Source organism: Salvia miltiorrhiza, chromosome 4, assembly GCF_028751815.1.
Source record: "Salvia miltiorrhiza cultivar Shanhuang (shh) chromosome 4, IMPLAD_Smil_shh, whole genome shotgun sequence".
Lineage (NCBI taxonomy): Eukaryota > Viridiplantae > Streptophyta > Magnoliopsida > Lamiales > Lamiaceae > Salvia > Salvia miltiorrhiza.
In genome coordinates, this window is record NC_080390.1 from 32,335,047 (window position 1) to 32,356,920 (window position 21,874).

At 36.1% G+C, this 21,874-nt stretch overlaps 1 protein-coding gene and 1 non-coding gene across 2 annotated transcripts; both read right to left on the reverse strand.

Moving 5' to 3' along the window:
- On the reverse strand, positions 1 to 80 carry TRNAL-UAG (transfer RNA leucine (anticodon UAG)). Its single transcript has one exon. It is a non-coding gene; the product is annotated as a tRNA-Leu (tRNA).
- A 297-nt stretch (positions 81 to 377) lies between these two features.
- On the reverse strand, positions 378 to 3,407 carry LOC131019964 (serine/threonine/tyrosine-protein kinase HT1-like). The gene is made up of 3 exons (XM_057948602.1): positions 2,592 to 3,407; positions 1,547 to 2,002; positions 378 to 940 (listed from the first exon to the last, which is right to left on the reverse strand). Exons 1-3 carry the CDS (start codon positions 2,952 to 2,954, stop codon positions 692 to 694), a joined length of 1,068 nt encoding a protein of 355 aa, XP_057804585.1. The 5' UTR covers positions 2,955 to 3,407; the 3' UTR covers positions 378 to 691.
- Between the last annotated feature and the right edge of the window lie 18,467 nt (positions 3,408 to 21,874).

A 21,874-nucleotide genomic window follows, 5' to 3' on the forward strand; every position in this document is an offset into this window, starting at 1 on the left:
TGACAGCTGTGGGATTTGAACCCACGCCCTTTCGGACCAGAGCCTAAATCTGGCGCCTTAGACCACTCGGCCAAACTGTCTTTTTGTTGATTATATGCATAAGATGTTAGATAAATTCTGTACATCTAACAACATTACAAGGTTAGAGCTTCTAAAAAATGTATCAACAATTAGCTATACTATCAATATTGTTAACCATTATACCATATCATTCAGTTTCCAATCGTTGATATTTTCATTCAACACACTTAAACAAGGACGGTACTAATCACTATTTTTTTTTTTTTTCTTTCTTTCTTTTATGATTTTGATGTGGTCACATACACGTACTACTAAGTGTCTAAGTGTACAACCGAAAATCAAATAATAGTGTAGAGTTGTAACACATTAATAGTATAAGTATTTATTTCTAATTTCACATACATTAGGGTGCACTTGTTAAAAAGTCCAAGCATTGAAGTATAAATGACATTTTTCGGAAGGATACACCACCTTTTCCTAATAGTATTCTCTCTTGAATTAAAGTCCCCATTTTGGGGAATATCAAAGAGAACAAAACTATCTTAATTCCATAACATTCCATAAATGATGCAGGGCATCAATGGCACCTCAAATTACACATCAAATTCATCCCTAACATGAGGAAAACTACTACAATGCATTTAGCATCAGACCTGATCGGTACAGGTCCTCACGTCCCTAACGACGGGGATCGACGTGCAACGATGCACTTCGGAATGCACCTTGCGAGGGCGTATCCCTCCGATGGCTCGTACGAGGAAAAGAATTCCGGGTCTCGCCCCAAAGACTCCGAGTAGCTCTCGAGTATGCTCACAATCTCATCAAAATGCGGCCGTTTGTCTGGATTGCTCGACCAGCAACGGTGGATGAGACGGCTAAACGCTGTAGGGCATGTAGAAGGCAGCGGCGGCCTTGCATTCTGCCAAGGACACAAAAATGTTACAGCAAAATGAGTGTTTAGTTTCGATCATAGATTAGATTTACAATATGTATGGAGTAGTTGAATGATAACATCATTAAACCTATATTCTTTTTATCTATTCAAAAGCTATCTAAATCAAGGGAATCAATTATGTAGTCCAATGTATTGCTAATGCAACTAAGTGAGAAATAAAGAATGTAACGAATTATATATTGGACCTTATAGGAGGTCATAAGTTTAGGCAATAATCGTCCTTCATAAGCTGTAAACGACGTTTAGAGGCCCTTTTATCTTCGGTTATCAAACAAGTAAAGGTCCAAAACATCGATACACAAGCCCTTGTACAATCTCCAGACATCAAGAAATAGTCAACATTAGAATGTATATCAACAAATTAGTAAATTGCCTTACTCCTTTTCAGTTGAGAAGGTTCCATTTTTTCAAAAAATTCTTGATCCAGAAGAAGAAAGATCAAGCTAGCTCATGGATGTAAATGTATGTGGAAGTATGGGCATATAATGCCCATAAAAGAAGTTCGTCTCGGAACCATTTCAAGATCAATGTAACACACATGTCGAGTAACTAAAGCTTTCAAATCCTTACCTTCTGACACACTGCAAACGCTGCTTGTTCCGGAGTCATGTCATCAAACGGTATCAACGCAGTTAGCAGCTCCCACATGACAATGCCAAAACTGTAAACATCGACTTTCTTGGTGTGGTGTTTCTCCTTGATCATCTCCGGAGCCATCCAACGGTAGGTGCCCGTGAACCCTTTGGCACTGCCACATTGTGTCTCCAAACACGATATACCAAAATCAGCTACCTTGACACACATATCCTCATCGAGCAGAAGATTCTCAGATTTGAGATCCCGATGGAGAATACCCCGAGCATGAAGATACTGCATACCATGAGCAATGTCAAGCGCCAACCTTAGCACAAGGTCGAGGGGGAGAGAATACGGCCCTTGCTGATGGAGGTATTTTCTGAGGGAACCACCTGGATAGTACTCTGTGATAATACAAAATACTGGGGGTTTCTTACATGCCGCAATGAACTGCATTTATAAAGTCAATCAACCTTATAGATATCTCAACAACAACAACAACAATACGATTTTATGCTTAATGGAAAACTCGGGCTTTCTTCTTGTTGCAGAGTTGGTGAAATATATAGATTCTTCAAGATAGCAAACGATTTGAACAATGAGGGAGATATTAAGGATGCGCGGAGGCGGCAGCTAAGATCCTCGAACAAGACATTTTATATGACATTGGTTCTATAATCCAGACAACTACATAGGAAGATTTTTTCTCCTGCCATCTAACTAATTACTGTTTCGACTCGATGGAATTAAGACTCTTAAAATGTCCTAATTAGGCAACTGAACACAATTTCCACTTCATTTCTGTCAGGCAACAACATTATCCAATTTGTCTATGTGCACAAGCATGGAATAACCGTAGAAGAAATCAGTGAAGAAAATAAATAAATAAACAAACAAACACAAAGTTTACTGACAATGCCAATGAAAATGCATGTACAACACTCAATGCACAATGTACAAGATTCCATGCCTGATGTACAACATCATGAAAAGCATCCCCAAAGGTAGAAAGCTATGAAATGAAGAAGATCTGACTTACAGAGATGATGTTGGGGTGTCTCAACCTGAACAAGAGAGCAACTTCGGAAGTGAACTGCTTCTCCAAAAATGCAGCCAAATCTCCATCTTCTTCAGGCTGACTAATCAGCTTAATCGCCACATCTCTCTGCTTATAAACGCCTCTGTAAATTCTGCTGTGCCTCCCAGAGGCGAATTTGTTGCCTATGTAAAGCTGCGACATGTCAGCGCTCCATTCATCCTCTCCTCCGCCTTTGATCTCCGCTCCCGAAGAAACCAAGTATTTCGACCATGAAATCGCTCTCTTGTACTCTCCCAACGAAAGCCTCCTCTCCAGCTTGCTGTGCGTGTTTGCTATTTGCTTCAGCCACTGGAAATTCTTCATCGCAAAATCATCAAACGAAATTCTCACAAAGATCGAAACTTTTCACGTGGGCCCTCCACCTTGAATCAAAAAATTCATTCCAGTTTTGCAAAAGATCTTTTACTTTATTGACCGGTCGTTAGGTATGCAGCTACAGCTCTACATAAATATATGAAAACCTGCACTCGGAGCTTCTAATCTTCATCCAAAAAATAAACAAATAAGAGCCGAAATATGGTAAGAAGAAAGAATTGCGAGATTTCACCCAAAAACAAGAGGTTCTAGTGAGAAAGACAGACAGAGAAGGTGTTGAAGCTGAGCGAGAGAGGGGGGGGGGGGGGGATGGCGGTTGTCTCTCTGTGTCTTCTGTAGAAGAAGTGTGATGACTGATTAGCATAAGAGTTATGAAGAGAGAGAGAGAGAGTAAATTCCAAGTAGTACAAAGTGAGTAAACATTCATAACGTGCGAAGATCCACTTCTGAGGAGACATGCGGCTGTCTAATGATTATGACGCTCTGCCGCTTTTCACTTTTATGCCCTTCTCTTTTTTTCAAATTCCTATTTTGCCATCTCAAGCTTTTATGAAATTAACTCTCACTTGGGATTCGACCCGAAGACTAAGAAAAGTGAAAAAAATATTATGAGTGGGATAAAATGATAGTTGACCAAAAGTGATAAAAGTGTTGTGGATAGACCCATAAATGATAAAGAGTAATAGATATAGAATATAAAAGTGATAAAGGTAATATGGTGTGAGCCCATGAATGGTAAAGGTAAGTTATATAATATAAAAATGATAAAAATATTGTGGGGGTGGGCCCATGAATGGTAAAGAATAACAAATGCAGAAAATAAAGGAGGGTATAATTGTCCAAAAAGTATAGTAAGAGTTTATTTCATAGACAAATATTTAAGGGAAAGTAGGAATTTATTTCGTGGACGGAAGGAGTATATATATTCGCTTAAATGGAGTATTTTTTTTCGTGACAATATATTTAGTGCTCAAATTTGTAAAAGCTGTGGATAAAAGGCTGTGTTGTCCAGGTTTTGTTTCTCTTGAAAATTGGGATGACAATTTATACGCGGGTAACGGATATTCGTGAGTACCCGATCCTAATAAGTGCAGGTTTGAGGAACATTTAATATATACGAATAATTTTGTGGTTACAATTCACTATCAATTTAATTCGTGGGTATAGATTTGGATACTTACTATTCATACCTGCAAAACTCGTTTACCTGCAAAAATACCCACGAAATACCCACAAATTTAGATATTAACTTTGAATTTAAACTTTGTCATTTTTGGATTTGAACATAGATGAAAGATGTGGATTTGAACTATGTGATTTGTGGTGAATTTTTTTGTATTAAATTTATTATTAATTTATATTTAAATTATGTTTCGTGAGTATTCGATGGATGGTGGGTGGCGTGTATCCGACGGGTAGCGGGTATCCGCGGGTGACGGGTTTAAGTAACATTTGATATCCATGGATAGTTTCATGGTTAAAATTCACTATTCATTTAGTTCGCTGGTACGGGTATGGATAGCCACTATACGTGCCCATCCTACCCGATTGTCATTCCTACTTGAAAGTAAGAGAAAAAACTTTTCTAGGCTTTGTATGATAATACTTCTTCAATCTCATAAAAATGTGTATAATTTTTTTTATTGTTTGTCTTAAAAAATATGTATATTTCATTTAGAATAACAATTCTTCTACTGAATATCACAATTAATATGAGATATTTTCTTCACTCACACTACACTTTACAGAATTTCTTAAAATTTATATTGTCTTATACTATGCATGTTTTTATGAAGCTACTCCCTCTAAAGATCAACATGATTCAAAATATAATATTCATGAAATTAAATATTTTTGGATGATTTATTACTGCGATATAAGAATTAAAATATTTTTTTAATATCATTTTCAATCAAGTATAATATTTTATTGTAAAACAAGTTAATGTATATTTTTTGACAAATCAAGTATAATATTAAATATGATATAGTATTTATCATAAGTTTGGCAATAAAGTATAGAATTATAGATGTTGTCATTTTAAGAAGATATATACCAAAACAAAATGCATTAATAGATTATCAATTTAAATTAGTAAAAATAAAATAATAGCGTTACATAAACCGTTAGGAGAAGCCAGCAAGTCTAGTCAGTTGTGTTGCGGTATTCAAAATGTGACATCGATTGTTATACTATATGGATAAGAGTAGTTTCATCACTGTCCCCAAGGAGACACCAAGCGGTGCGATCTCTTGTGCGTGAACAGTGAGGTTCCGAGTTCAAACCCCACTGCTCGCCCTCCCCAACTCCCCCAAATCACTAATAGAATTATTTTTTATGTAGCAATAAAAGCGCTTAAGGTCTAATATAAACTTTTTATATAGTAACAACTCTAAGCATGTTTATTATTAGAAAAAGAAATATCTCTGTACTTTACAAATAAGTATTACTCCCTTCGTCCTTGTAAAAAATATTCATCCTTAAATGGCACGATTTTTTTTTTTTGAAACGGGAAGAATGTAATTTATTGATCACTTTGAATCATCAACAATTACATCATGAAGCCACTCCGGGTAGCTATGCTCCCAGTACACATAATGCCCCGTGCCATTGAAATCTTAAATGACACGAATTTTAATGAAGTAGTTGAATATATTGTGAGTGGAGTAAATGTCTCACTTTATTGTGAGTGGAAAATTTGTTAAAAACACACTGGATACATTTTATGAGGACAGATGAAAATGACAAATTGGATACATTTTATGAGGATAGATGAAGTAAATGTTCAAGATATTTATGATCATTACAATAAAAGACTTACTCATATGATAAAGTTGAGACATTACAACTGAAAACTCTTCTTGATGAAGAGATTATTAATTCAAATTTTATATACTTGGATTGTAGTTAATTTTATGTGAATATTTATAATCATGATCTTTGAAAAAAATACTCATAATCATTATCTATTTGAGCATATTCTCCTTTTATAAAGTAAATGTTGTATCAAATAATAACTTTCAATTTTAAAAATATAGTACATAATTACATCGGATATCATATACTCTCGTTATCCTTAAAATATTTTTCTTTTTTTATTCGTCCCCAAAATATTTTTTTTAATTTATTTTTAAAAACAATCCCATTAATTATTATACTTTTATCATTTCACTAATATGTGGATTCATTCTTATTCTTTAAATATATAAGTAATTTTTATTAAAATTCGTATCTCGACGTGAATGTTTTTGTAGAAGAAAACAACCATTCTGAGGGAGTGTCTACGACCGAAAAGGATGATTCTTCGGGCTCCCAAGCAGGGGAAGCTAGACTGCCTTCCAACAACAAAAGGGCTGATCACCGATGCACAAAAGGAAAAAAAGGTAAAGGGAAAAAGAAGAATAGAGCGAGGGAGAAGGAAAATTGGGGGCGTTTCATCTCTGAAATAGAACCACTAAATGGGAGAGGGGAGGAGGCCGCAGAGGAGGAAGACATTGGGGAGAGACAAAAAGGGTTGCTTTTGACAGAGAAGGGGGGAATTTCAGGTCACAAAATCTGGGACTTTGGGAAGAAGTTAGGTCTTTCAAGTCAGACTGAAGAAGAGGTGATTGTGCGCCAAATCGAGATGCAAGGTAACTTCCTTTCCTTCAATAATGCTGGGAGTCAGATGAATTGTCCATGAATTTACTGTCATACAACATTAGGGGCTTGGGGAGTATTGCGAAACAGCGAGATGTTATGGAACTTGTAAGAGGGCATAAGATTGATATTTGTTGTTTACAAGAGACAAAAATGGAGACTTTTAGTGATGTTTTTGGTAATTCTTGGTGGGGGTTTAATAACACAGATAAGGCAATCAGGAACTCTGAGGGGAGAGCTGGGGGAATTGTGTGTTTATGGAATAGGGAGGTGTTCGAAGCATCTAGTTCTTGGGATTTACCGGGGGCCGTGGTTGTTAACGGTAGGTACAAGAAGGACGGTCTATTGTGTTGCATTATCAATGTTTATGCGCCAACTGAATCAAAGGAAAAGAGGATTCTCTGGGATGCAATTGGTTCTATTGTTGAACAGAATGCGGATCGAAGTGTGTGTATTTTGGGAGATTTTAACGCAGTCAGGAGAAGAGAAGAGAGGGTGGGCAGCGGGGAGACGTTTCGAGCGTCGGATGCGAGGTTTTTCGAGGATTTTATTAGGGGAAACGATCTGAAGGAAATTCATACACAAGGTCGAAAGTACACTTGGTACAAGCCCAATGGCAAATGCAAGAGCAAGATCGATCGTTTCCTTGTTAACGAAACTTGGATGCTTACTTGGGAAGGAAGTTCTGCACGCGGTCTTCAGCGTTCGATCTCGGATCACTGCCCAATTGTTCTCACTACTAGAACAGAGGATTGGGGACCAAGACCTTTTAGGTTCCTAAATGCTTGGACAAATCACCCGGAGTTTGAAGATGTTGTAAAGAAAGTGTGGACGGGGACTGACTGTCGGGGATGGAGCTTTTTCGTGGTTAAGGAGAAATTGAAGAAACTTCGCGAGGCTTTAAAAGTTTGGAATCGTACATCCTTTGGTGAGATTGATTCTAAAATTCACGAATTAAAGAAGGAGTTACAACAGAAAGATGAGCTTGACGAGCAGAGTTGTTTAGGCGAAGTGGATGTTATCAGGAGAAATGAGCTCCAAGCTCTCATTTCCCTTCAGATGAAGCATAAGCAGATGACTTTACAACAGAAGGCTAAACTGAAATGGCTTAAGGAGGGAGATGTGAATTCTGGCTTCTTCCATAAGGCGATTAAAGGGAGGCGGTTGAAGAATGACATAGGCGGACTGATCTTTGATAACTCATGGATCTCCAAACCGGAAGAGGTAAAAGCTAGGGTGAGAAATCATTTTGAAACCTTTTTCAAGCGGAAAGATAGACAAATGCCTGTTATTCCCATTGACTTTGTGAGAAGGAAAATCTCTGATGAGGAGAGAAATTGGCTGATTAGAGGTTTCGAACCCGAAGAAGTTAAAGAAGCGGTCTGGAGCTGCTCTGGCGATAAGAGTCCAAGACCTGATGGCTTTAACTTTTCATTCTGGAGATCGGCTTGGCATGTGGTTAAGGAGGATATCCTCCAGGTCTTGAAGGACTTCCACGCGAACGGTAAAATTCCTAAAGGAGGTAATGCTTCTTTCATCGTTTTAATACCGAAGAAAGAAGGGGCTGATTCGTTGAACGAATTTCGTCCAATCTCGCTCATTACCAGCTTGTATAAAATCATTGCAAAGATCTTGGCGGGGAGACTGACGAAGGTGATGGGGTCGATCATCTCTGATAATCAAAGCGCTTTTGTTAAAGGGCGGTTCATTCTCGATGGGGCGGTCATTTTGAATGAAGTTGTTGTTGAGTAAAAAAAAAAGCGACGAAGCCGGATATTCTTTAAGATTGACTTTGCCAAAGCTTTCGACTCAGTTCAATGGGATTTTTTGGATACTTTGCTGGATAGAATGAACTTCGATGGGATTTGGAGGAAATGGATTCAAGGGTGTCTACAGTCAGCCACGGCAAGTGTCCTTGTTAACGGGTCATCAACGGGAGATTTCAAAATGGAGAGAGGCTTGAGACAGGGTGACCCGATGTCTCCCTTCTTATTCCTCATTGTTGCGGAAGGATTGAATGCGCTTGTTGAGAGAGCAGTGGAACGACAGTTATTGTTTCCTGTTAAGATTGGTAAGGATGAAGTGCCGATTACACACCTCCAGTACGCGGATGACACCATCTTTATTTTAGAGGCTGATGAGCGTAATGTGGAATCACTGAAAAGTCTGTTGCTTCTCTTTCATTTTGTCTCGGGTCTTGCTGTCAACTTCGCGAAGAGCAGCCTGATGACGGTAGGAGTGAATGTGTTAGTCGAGAGGACATGGGCTTCGTTTCTCCATTGCAAGATTGGTTACTTCCCGTGTCTTTACTTGGGAACCAAAATTGGAGGCCGAAGCAATGGTGTTAGCGAGTGGAAGTTCTTGGTGGATAAAGTCTCAAACAAAATTGCAAGCTGGAGAAAAAGACCTCTCTCGTTGGCAGGGAGGATCACTCTTGTCAAAGCGGTGCTTCAATCTATTCCGGTATATCAACTGGCCTACGCTTTCATTCCCAAGACGGTGCTCAAGAACCTCAATTCCTTGTTCTCCAGATTTCTGTGGGGTGGAGACTCTCAGTCGAGAAGAATCACCTGGTTTAAATGGAGCTCCTTGTGTTCCAATAAGAAAACAGGAGGTCTTGGGTTTCGGGATGTGGAATTGTTTAATCATGTTCTGTTAATTAAATGGCTTTGGAGATTTTTGGTGGATGGGGGAGCTTTGTGGGCGAGAGTGATCAAATCGATTTATGGGGAACTTGTCTGGGGCGAAGAGGGGGATTGTTCGATGGTGGGAAGAAGTGGGCAGTTGGGGTGGTGGGCGAAAATTGTGGAGAAAGGGGGAGAAAGAGACGATAGATGGTTCATTGATCACCTTCAACACAGTCTCGGGGATGGGATGAATACAATGTTCTGGGAGGACGTGTGGGCTGTTAACAAACCTCTCAAGTTCTCTTTCCCGAGATTGTATAACTTGTGCTCGAATAAGAAAGCCCTTGTCGGAGAGAGTGGGTTTTGGGAAGGAGAAGAGTGGGTGTGGTCGGTGAATTGGAGGAGGGATTTGAGGGAAAGAGAGAATGGACAGGTGGAGGAACTTTTGAGACTTGTTGCTGCTTTTGTCCCTTCTACAGGTTTAACTGATGGATGGAGTTGGAGGGCAACTACGGATGGTAAATTCTCAACAAAGTCGGCTTATGATTTGGTGGCGGCTTCCAGAGAGGCGCAACAAACTCAACCGGCTGAGATGGCTATGGTTTGGGAGGCTCCAACATCGCACAAAGCCAAGGTGACAGCGTGGAGATGTCTTAGAAATCGTTTGGCTACATGTGACAACTTAAGAAGACGACAAATTCAAATTAGCTGGGAAGAGAGAGGATGCAACGCCTGCGTCGCTGGAGAGGAGACGACGGAACATCTGTTTCTTCATTGCCCGAAAGCTGCGGCGGTGTGGGACCAAATCTTCCAATGGTTACACATCAAAACGGCAAATCCTAGAGGTACTCTCCATCATTACACTTCCTTCATCTCTGCTGCCAAAAAGAAGAAAGGAAGAAGATTGCTAAATGCGTTATGGGTGGGAACGGTTTGGACACTATGGGAAAAAAGAAACGAGAGTCGTTTTCAAGGAAAGATTTGGGATATTGAGAGACTTGTTTTACAGATCAAGGGTAGACTTTGGAGTTGGAATGAGGTCTATAAAGTTTTGGAGTTGAGAATCCCTTTCACCATGTGGTGCTCAAAGGGTTTCAATCTTTCCTTCTTGTTTTGATTGGCATCCCTGGTGCCTTTCTTTTTATCTTAATAAAATTTTAATTTTACCGATCAAAAAAAAAATATTTTATGGACAGAGTAAGTTAAAATAGTGTATGGTCAAACAAATGCATTTTTTTTTTTTGAGAGAGAATAGTGGCAAGACATTTTGAAACCAGGGGGCTTAGCCCACTGGCCACCAGGTCCTCACTTAAGTGAAGTGACCCGGGTTCGATCCCTCTTGGGAGCGAATTGGAGATTGGTGGAGATATAAGGTGGATTTTGGTGAATGGAGAGATAAGGTGGTTCTTGGAGTGGATGGGGAACTAATTACTAACATCTAACATGACTTTGCCCGATAAAAAAAAAAAAAAAGTGGCAAGACATTTTGAAACAAACAATTAGTAGCATCCACCCAAAACAATCAGTACTCTCCTATTCTTTGCGTTCTTAATAAATTTATTTACCTTTCAAAAAAAAGAAGATAGAAGAGCAGTATGGTCATTTAACGCCACGTGCATGGGGGTATGGCATTCCACTAAATTTGATTCTACTACAAGAGAAACAGAAACACAATATAAAGGCCTACTGGGACCCACAATGGACAAAACCCGCTCAGTGCGTGCCACTATGTGTACTGTGCCGTATACGGTCACTTTTTTCTTCGTCTCACATAAATGGGAAAGTTTTTGTCCACTATTAAAATCACTCCACTTAATTACTTCAATCCTTTGCCTTCTTTTGCGCCAGATCTCGTTTTTTATTTCACAAATGCGAAAAGCATCAGAACTTGTAATTTGTTAGATTCATTGAAGATTTTAGACGATATGGATTAGCAATTTCCTCAATTGGAATAATAATAAAAAAAAAAACTTTGCTTCATTAAGCGTTTCATAATCATTTACAATTTATTTTTTATGTTCAACAAAAATTAAGATATGAGTTATTATTGTTGTGGGAAAAAATTTTATTGACTACGTCAATAAATTATTTATTATTTATTACTTCCTCCGTTCCGCCCAAGATGCTACATATTCATTTTCGGACCGTTCCAACGAAGTTGGTACATTTCTATATTTGGCAAAAATAAAGAATTTTAAACACTTAATTAACACTAATTAAGTATTTCTTTATTACATTCTCTCTCCTATTTTATAACTTTATTATCTTCTCATTCTTATTTTATCACTTTATTACTTTTTCTCTTTTACTTTATCACTTTATTATTACATACTTAAAACATTAATCTACAACTCCTTAAATGCCGTGCCGAAAAGCAAATGTAGCGTCTTGCCCGGGACAGAGAGAGTATTTTTTTGGAGAGACAATTCATTAATTTATACTCCTTCCGTCTTATCATTATTAATGAGAGGTATTCCATTTCGAGTTCTCCCAAGTTAAATCATCTGTCTCCTTTTTGAGAAAAAATTAACAGCTAATAAGAATTTTTAGTTAAAGGTCATACAGAAACCTAATTTTGACTTCATTTCCCCTAAAATTCCCCGTGAATAATCCGCCTCTCTCCCATCTCTCCACCGTCCACCGCCTCTACTTTGCGCCTCCGCAACCCTCACCGCCTCTACCTTACTTCTCTGGTCCACCTCTTTTTCTCTCCTCCACCGCTGCAAAACCCACTTCACCGCCTCCCCCTTCTCTACTGCCGACTACTTCCAAATAGATGAAGGGGAAGAGGGTTTGCTTCTGGGACTTCCAAGTAGATAAAGGGGAAGAATTAGCTTGAAATTGTTTAATTCTGACGTTGGTTTAGATCTGAAGCTAATTGATTGTCTCAATTTTTTAGATCTGAACCTAATTCTGGCGTTTGTTTAAGAACAGTGTGTTACAATTTTTTTTTGGTTGTCTCCTTGTCCTATGCGAACCTAATCAGAATTTCAATTTCATTTCTGTGCAGATTATTTAATGAGAATTGGAGTGTGGTATGCACTGAATATACACTAAATTCAGAATATTTATTTCAAATTCTAAATTTAATTGTTGTATTTTCGAAATACATTAATTAAATAATCTGAATATATAAAAAAATTGTTAGGTTGTTGAACCGTTGAAGGGAAAAAAACACTTTTCTTAGTAATTAAGAACAATAATGAATTCCTTAAACACACTATTAAATATGTGGGGCACACACCTTTATCTTAATTCTATTATCCTTAATCTCCTCTCCGTGTCTGACACGTGTCAAATAAGGGGACGAAGGGAGTTCACGGTAATTGAACGTATTGCAAAATTTGTAAATTGACGTAAATTTACATGGCTGAAAGAATTTCCTTGTTTTGTCACTTTGTGGGATCAATTATTTGCCAACAAATTTGATAGGCTTGGGATTTATATCTAGCATGTGACTTAGGAATTATTATACTACATCCTTCTTCCGTTTCATTTTAATAGACTCACTTCTTTTAAACACAAAGATTAAAAATCTTATACTCCCTCCGTTCATGAAAGAACTTCCTAAAAAGGAGTGGCACGGGTTTTAAGAAAAAATATTGTTAAGTGTATTGAGAGTGAATAAAAGGTAGTTGAGTGTATTGGAAGTGGTGAAAATGTATTATAATTAATATTGAGAGTTGTGAAAAGTGAAAAGTAAGAGGATTATAAGTGGTGGGGTATAGTCCAAAAATAGGTAGGAAGTTCTTTTGTGAACGTCCCAAAAATGAAAGATAAGAAGTTCTTTCGTGGACGAATGAAGTATTTTTTAAGAAAAATAATGTGATTCACACCAAATACATTTTTTTTGACTCAAAATGAAAAACGAACCTATTATAGTGGGACGTTCCAAAAAGAAAATGAGTATATTAAAGTGAGACGGATGGAGTAATATTTTTTTCTCAAATATTCAAAATTCGTCAACAACAAATCTATTAATATATGAAAACACACACTCCCTTCGTCCAATGAAATTAGTCCCTTATTCCATTTTGGAATGTCCCAAAAAGATAATCCACTTTTTAGTTAATATTAATAAAATATTGTTTTACTAAATTAACCTTGTTTAATACTTCACTTAAATGTGAAAAATGATGTGTGAAAATAATAAACAAGGGTATAAAAAATAAAAACATTAAAAGTACCCATTCCGTCCCATAAAAACATAGTACTAAATAGTATGAGACGACACGAGTTTTAAGAAATCATATAAAGTATAGTGTGAGTGGAGAAAGAGTCTCACAATGATTGTGATGGTCAGTGGGAGAATTATTACTATAAATGAGGTATGCATGTTTTTATGGAACATACGAAAAAGAAAAATTATGCATGTTTCTATAGGACGGAGGGAGTAGTATTCTTTTTAAAAGAAGATTGAATGTATTTTTTTAATAGGGAAATTGCCGTAAAATACATCAAGTTTGTCAATTTTCTGATTTATATCATCACTTTTTGTTTTGGCCAGAAAATACATGAATTTATACTTTATTTGTAATTATCCCATCATTTATAATTTCGCCCAAATTAAATATGAGGTGGCATTCGAATTGCCATGTGGCAGCCAAAATTGTCAAATTACAAATACACCTCTCTCTCTCTCTCTCTCTCTCTCTCTCTCTCTCTCACTCAGACACACACAAACACACGCACACTTCCCCAACCCCCTCCCCCACAGACCGTCCCCCTCCCCCACCCCCCAAGATCGTGACCCTTCCCGATCCCGCCGCCACCACTTCTCTAGCCCGGTGGAGCCTCCCCTTCCTCCAACCCCATCGCCACCACTTCTCCAACCCGACGAAGCCTCCCCTTTCCCCCAACCCCACGCCCGACGGAGCCTCCCCCAACCCCCGCCTTCTCCCTGCCTGCCGGAGTTTAACAGAGGAGAGGAGGCGTGTCGTCAGTGGCCTTGTTGCCGCCGTCTGACTTTAGAAAGAGGGCGGACGGAGGTGGCGTCGTGTATGGCGGAGTTTTCACTATAAATTTTGGGGAAATGGGTGGCTGGATTTAGGGATCTAGGGTTTGGGAGCCTAGGGCTCGGCGGCGGCGGCTCTGCCGTCGTTCCGACCGAAGCAGAGGAGAGACGAGCGAGGGAGAGGACGATGTGCAGCGGCGGTCGTCGCTTCGCCGGCGGCTGCTGCTTTGGTTGTGTATGTGTGTGCAATGGAGAGAAAGAGAGAGAGCGGGTGGTTAAGGGATGAGAGAGCGGTAGCGGCGGCGGCGGCGACGCTACCGTCGTCAGAGAAGGAAGAAGGGGGAGGGGTTGTGCGTGTGTGTGTGTGCAGTGGGTGTGTGCGTGGGTTTGTGTGTGTGTTTGATAGAGAGAGAGATAGAGAGAGAGAGAGAGAGAGTTAAGGGATGAGAGGGTGGCGGCGGCGGCGACGCCGCCGTCGCCAGAGACGGAAGAAGGGGGTGGGGTTGTACGTGTGTGCAGTGGGTGTGTGCGTGTGTCTGATAGAGAGAGAGAGAGAGAGAAAGAAGTGTGTTTAAGTGTGATTTGGCAATTCCGGCTGTCACGTTGGTAGCCACCTCAGATTAATTTGGACGAAATTATAAATGGTGGGATAATTACAAACAAAGTATAAATTCATGTATTTTCTAGCAAAAAAAAAAAGGTGATGATATAAATCAGAAAATTGACAAACTTGATGTATTTTATGGCAATAACCCCTTTTTAATATGTGTGAAAAATGAAAGGAGACTAAATTGGTGGGATGAATGGAGTATTTTTATAGTAAATTCTTCTTGCCAATTTAATGTCACTTTTGCAATTATAGCATCAATTAAGGGTAATCAATTTAGAAATTAAAGAAAAATGAGAGATAATAAAATCAACAATTAAACATCTCACATGTACACAAAATATATTTTTTGAATTTTAAATAATCATATGTTATTTATTTTAAATATATTTCTTATTATTTTTACAATAAATTAAAGATTTTATCATGATTTTTAATTTCAAATGCATATTGAAAAAAATTACGAATAAAGAAATATGTGCACTACAAATATCTTTAGGATAATACTATCTTTCAAAATAATGTCATTTTATCATTTATTTTTAAATTTAGCAAATTTGATTCTTGAAAAAATATTTAACGTGCATCTTAAATAAAAGATCGTAACAAAATATTTAATTTTGTGTTATAAATTTGAAATGAATAATTTAGATCATTTAAAATTTCAAAATAAACTTTTTCTCTTTCTTCTCTATCCTCTTTTCTTTGATTCTTTATATTTATTTTATTTTATTTTTTATAAATTTTTTTAGAAAATTAAAACTAATAAAAAAATGTGTTATTTATGTCAGCCTTAAATCTAACTAATATATATATATATATATATATATATATATATATATATAATAATTTTTCTCTTCGAATAAAAACAAAGAATTTATTCATTAAACAAAACAAAGAATATTTAAATTAAAAATTTCAATAAAATATTATGGTGCATTATTATCAACAAGTGTCTAGGTAGTATTAAGGACATTCTTTTTATTTTAATCGTTATTGCAAACAATGACCATATAAGGAGGAACTATCATAAATTTGCCATAGAATAAATAACATATTTGCACAATATGAATTTCAAAATTTGAAGAAATTCACCATAATTGACTAAGTTTGTAATATGTACATCATATATATTATAGGGAAGAAAATAAAATGATATAATTGTAACAATTTTCAAGTAAGATTTTACTCCATCCGTACTATTGTTGTCCCACTTAACATCTTGGGTTGTCTTATTACTATTATAATCTCATTTCCGTATAAGGTAATAAATAACCCTTTAAAAGGTGTGGATCTTATCACTTTTTACCAATTTATGCGGACACACTTTTCTTTTTAGTTTGCAGTAGTGTTTACCGTTTATCTCAGGGGGCGACAGCTCTTTGGACTCTTTTCGCAAACAATTGGCTATATACATGGGGGTTTTGACGAGGCTTGGCGCTCTGTCCCATTTATATAGGCTTATTTTTCTTTTTCGGACATCCCAAATATATAGGCTTGTTTCCATAAAAAATACTCATGTTACAATTTTCACAATGGGATATCTCATTATAAATGTCTCATTCTTTTTTTGGCAAATAATTAATAGATTGATTAACTAATGGGCCTACCACCTACTCTCTTTATACCTACTTTTACAAATCTCAATTTATTTTTTCTCTCGGATGGAGTAATATTTTTTTGCTCATTTACTATTATGTCTTTATTTAATTCTTTTATTTATTTTAATTTTGTCATTAATAATAAATATGTGCATACTAATAATTTTATTTCTAATAATTTCTTTAAAAATTTTGTGTAAATTTCCATCAATCTATATAAGGAGGTGGAGGAAGTAATAACTACTAACTCTCAAAGTAAAATGGAACTATCGCATTAATTTTGAACTTATCCAAATGTTTTGTGCCCGAGAAGCTCTTGTTCCTCGAATTTAGGCTGGAAAATTATTTGTTACTAAATACTAACTTCTTCACATCAAACCTTAATGCTATTATGACAGCATTAAATAGATTTATTGAGTTTAATACGCTCGAAGTCACTTGAAAAAGAAAGAAAAAAAAAAAAACAACTGCTGCAATTTAACATTACACATGGCACATAATTACTTTTTAATTATTTATTTATTAGGGGTAAGGGATTGTGAAGTTCGACCTAAATCTCGTTATGAACTGAAATTTGCATATCATTTGAATGTACCCTTAAGGACATATAATTAGTAGGTTAGTATTCGTAATTTAGATAATAGTTTTTCATTTTATGAATACTTAAGTGTTCTTTTTAAATTTAAAAATCTCCTATGAATTCAAATATATGTGCTCTCAGAAACTAAACATATATATGAATATGCTTAGACCCTTCGTTTATGTGTTAATGTTTTCAAGTGTTGTTATGATTTTTTCTGTTTTCCTTTTCCTTAATAGTAATGAATATGCTTAGACTAATGGTGTCTTGTGTGATAAGATGTTGGGACTGTCTTAACTTTTTGTGATATTTTGAAAAATATTCTCAAGTTACGTTTATTTTTTAAAACCTCAAATTTGTGTTCTAGAATTAAAAATTCAACAACGGAATGATACTTACATCGCCAGATGGTTATATGAACTTTATGTGGATTTTATTTTTACATATGCATCAAATCCAATTTAGAGGGTGTTTGGCTAAGCTTATTTTAAAGAGCTTATAAGTTTTTGAAACTTATAAGATGTTTCAAGAGCTTATAAGATGTAATTTTTAAGAGATTATAAGTTGTTAAAGTGTTTGGATAATTGAGCTTATAAGCTAGAGAGAGAATTTTTTTCTAGAGAGAGAATGTTAGGTTCAGAGGGTCTCGAATAGGTGTATAGGGGGGAATACACCTATAGGCTATTTTTCAGAAATCAAACAAGAGCTCAATATAGAGATCAAAATGAAACTTTAAACACAAACTCAGACACCTGTTAGCTGAAAAGAGTTTTGACCAAAACAAGATTGACGACTGATACTGAAAGACTCTTCAGTAAGGAGTTATCAGTTAAGTCACAAGAACTTAACTGATGCACGTAAGGCTTCAGTCGAGTTTGATAAACATAGATGTTATAAGTCTCACTGACTATCAAAGGACAGATCAGTCAGACTGATAACACATGCAGCGGAAATCTTTTGTTTCGCAATAGCCTTTTGGGTTGAGCACGTTGTTAGTCTTAAGTTTCTCTTTGCTATTAATCAGTTTTCAGTTTATGAAAGGAAGAACACAAGTGACAATTTAAATACTTAAAGCTGTAAATAACACAGAGATTTTTACGTGGTTTGGAAAACACTTCCTACATCCACTGTCGGTTGATCAGACCAACAACTTCACTCTGCAAGTGCTTACGGGTGCACTGCAAACCGATGCTCGTGCTTACGGGTGCACAGCAAACCGAACCGTGTGCTTGCGGGTGCACACAACCGAAACAACTGAAGATCCAATCTTCAGTACCAACACACTTTGTTGGATTTCTCACTCCTAGCACGAACTGGCACTAGAACCTCACGGAGTCAGAGTACCTTCTTGAACTCCTTTGCAACTCAAACACTCGATTCTATCGATCGAAGGGAGGTTTGAAATCTTGCCAACTGAACTTCAAAGAACAAGTTCTTTGGAGTTAGTTTGACCTAGGCTTTGGATAATCAAAGTTTGCCTAAGGTCTAAGATAATTTATGTAATCAGCAGTGACTGATTTTTGGCTTTGGGATTCTCTTCTTCGATTCAAGCTTTGGGAAATTTGAGCTTTGGCTGAGAAACAATTTTTGCAGAGCTTCAGCTTATGTTGTTGAATCGGTGAAGATTGAAGTGATCCTCGAACGCTACTTATAGGAGAAGTCTTGAATAGATCCGTTGGCGGAGAAGGTCTTCAAGATTTCTTCCGTTAGAGAGTAATTTGAACTTGGGCTGAGGCTTCAATCTTCGAGGTTCCTTGTTTGGTGAGAACGACTATGTTGAAGAGCAGGAGATGCGACGTCTCTAATAAAGTAGTCACCAAATAGGAATGACCTCTGCAAAGAAAGGACGATCCTGAGATCTCTGCATTTAATGCAACTGTACTTCTGGAGTATGTGGCTTTCTTTGAACGTTGGAGGTTCAGTCCGAGGAAGAATGTTTAACTGATACTTGACTTTAGTATCAGTCCGCTGATTCCACGTGGCACTCATTAAGTAATCAGTTCAAGACTGATTCTTCGACTGATACTTCAGTCGGCAACTTCAGTCTTCAGTCTTTAGTCCTTCGTTCTTCAGTCTTCAGTCTTCAGAACAGCAACTAAACTAGAAAAAGAACTCTAACACTTGAGTTCGAGCAGTTCTAGTCTATTACAATTGAAACCTATAATTTTGGTATCATCAAAACAATGATTAAGTTCCCAAGAGAGAAAATATTTTTTTAGAGAGAGAAAATCAAAGAGAAAAGAACTTGAATGATATATGATGAAAATAATAAATTATAATTGAAAAATATTTATAAAATAATTGTTGCATATGAGATTATAAAAAAATAAGTTGGGGTAAAATAACTTATTTTTTTGGGAGTTTATAAGCTCTTGGAGCTTAAATTTGGAGCTTATAAGTTATTTAAGAGCTTATTTTGCTAAACACTTTGAAGGAGCTTATAAGCTCAGCCAAACACCCTCTATAGTCTTGGCATAACAAAAGGCAAATTGATTATCTTAATTTTCACATGACATCTTTTAAAATATTGAATGCTTGTTTCCTTATTATCCTTAAAGAACAGCCTATCAAGGATAAGACAACAATTAACCACCAAACTTTGTCGTAAAAGTGGATTTGCCAAACAATTAAATACATCATTGTTACGTGGCAATGACAACCGCAAATCTTGTAAACTATTTATGGGGATCTTTATATAGCCACTTTCAGTCCGCCTATCTATTTTTGTTTAAGTGCATATCTTGAATCCTTGATATCTTGAATCCTTCGTTCATACGATTAATTGTTGTGAATGTTATAAACTAGAGAGAAATAAGAGAATAGAGAAGATAATATGAATTGAGTTTATTTAATATGAGGGTTAAAGGCCTCTATTTATACAAGTAGGAAGTTAGATTTATTGATCAACACACATAAGATATATTTATAATACTTTCCCTTGATTGATCAATCTCTAAATAAAAATATTGTCTCATTAAAATCTTACTAGGAAAATCCAATGGGACAAAACCTAATCGAAGGAAAAAGAGTACAATTACTTCCCCTGAACTTGAGATCATTATATATCTTTGAGTCGACGCATGCCAATCTCTTGTGTACTAGCTTTCTGAAAGTCGATGTTGGTAACGCCTTTGTGAAGAAGTCCACCAATTTATCACTTGATCGAATGTTTGAGTTGCGTGCAATTTGGCTCTAAAGAAACTCTTCATTTGATGTTAGTGTTTAGATGTTCATGCATTTTTAAAAATCTCTCCGTAAAAACTCTATGGAAAAAATTCGGTAGAGGAAAAGAGTACAAAACATATATTTACTCATATATTACACTAGCTGCCTCGTTAAAAATTTTAACTAAGAAAACCTCGTAACAAAAACACAGTAAAGGAAAAATAGTACAACCATTCGGCCTTCAGGACCATTTGATCTTCAAAGTCTAATTTTCTAAATAATTTAAATGATCTCACTCCCCCTCAAGATAAGAATCTTGATAGTGTTTTATATAGTTTTCGAGATTAGATAAATTATCAACATCAGCCACCAATTTGGAGTTTTGATTTCTTTTATAACATAGACCAATTGTATTTTGCTTTGAAGGTAACCAATAACATGGTTAATACCACTTCAAATCTCATTCTTGGAGAAACATTAAATCTTGCTAGCAAGTTAACTTTGAATTGTATATATCATGCATGATAAAAATAGTGCTCCAATAGCTCACAAATAAGGAACTTTGGGCCCTAAATAACTTCGTTATTTTCTTTTGGTGTAGGTGAGTCCTTATCCACTTCAAGTGATAGGAAAATCATTTGATAGCTCAATGAATGTGATATAATCATACTCGTCAAAACCTTCTTCGGGTAGGTCGACTAATTCATATAAAATACAGATCAATTAGTTTGAAATACTTCATCGAAAAGATATTCAATCTACAAGTCGAGAAAATACTTAGTTTTAATTAAGTTTTTCCATTGAAAGTTTCACCGCTAAGTATGAGTTCACTTTCTCATAAGTTTTGAGTATTCATAAATGTTCTTTCTTTCAGAAGAATTCACTTAGTCGGTTATAAACGTTCACATAGATATTCACGTTATGACCTATATAATAATACAACCATAATGTCCATAAATTTGATATCTATATCAATGATTATTGCCATAAAATATTATATAAATAACGAAACATAATGTCATCTATAACATGAGAATATATTTGAATGATTTTGGGTTTCTCAAACCCTTAAGGTACTAATCTGGCTTAACATATTATTATTTTCATTTAGCGAGTTAGGCTCTGTCTCATTGCTTTTTTTTTTTAATATATATATATATATATATTTTTTTCAGTGCTTTTGGCACACTAATATCATTTATTTTAGATCCAAATAATCTTCAAGTTGAACTATCAATTGAGGAAAAAGTGTTGTCGACAAATGTGATTTTTCTATTATACGATTCTCACGTATTCACAAAGTTCATGGCAACTTTAGTAAAACCAAATTTTCATCATTTCTCATAATATTTGGTCTGGTTGTTTCGTAATCCCAATATTACGATATTTAAGTGCACATGCAAATGTATTGGGATTATCGTCTTCATGGCGATCCTCTTCAAGAAGATTTTGGAATGATTTGATTTCCTCATTTGATTTTGTAATCTACGAAAATTTTATCTTGGGAACCAATAGGTATTTTACGCTTTTGACGTTAATAAACATTAAATAAATTTCGTCCATCATGGACTTTAATTATTTGTGGTGTAATATGAGATGTATATGAGATTTCACTCTTTTGACAGTCAATAATAATTTATTGAACTTCTAGTTCATAATGCGTGAATCTAACATAATTAATCCAACGATAATTTGACGTCATTATCTCAATTATATATATATATATATATATATA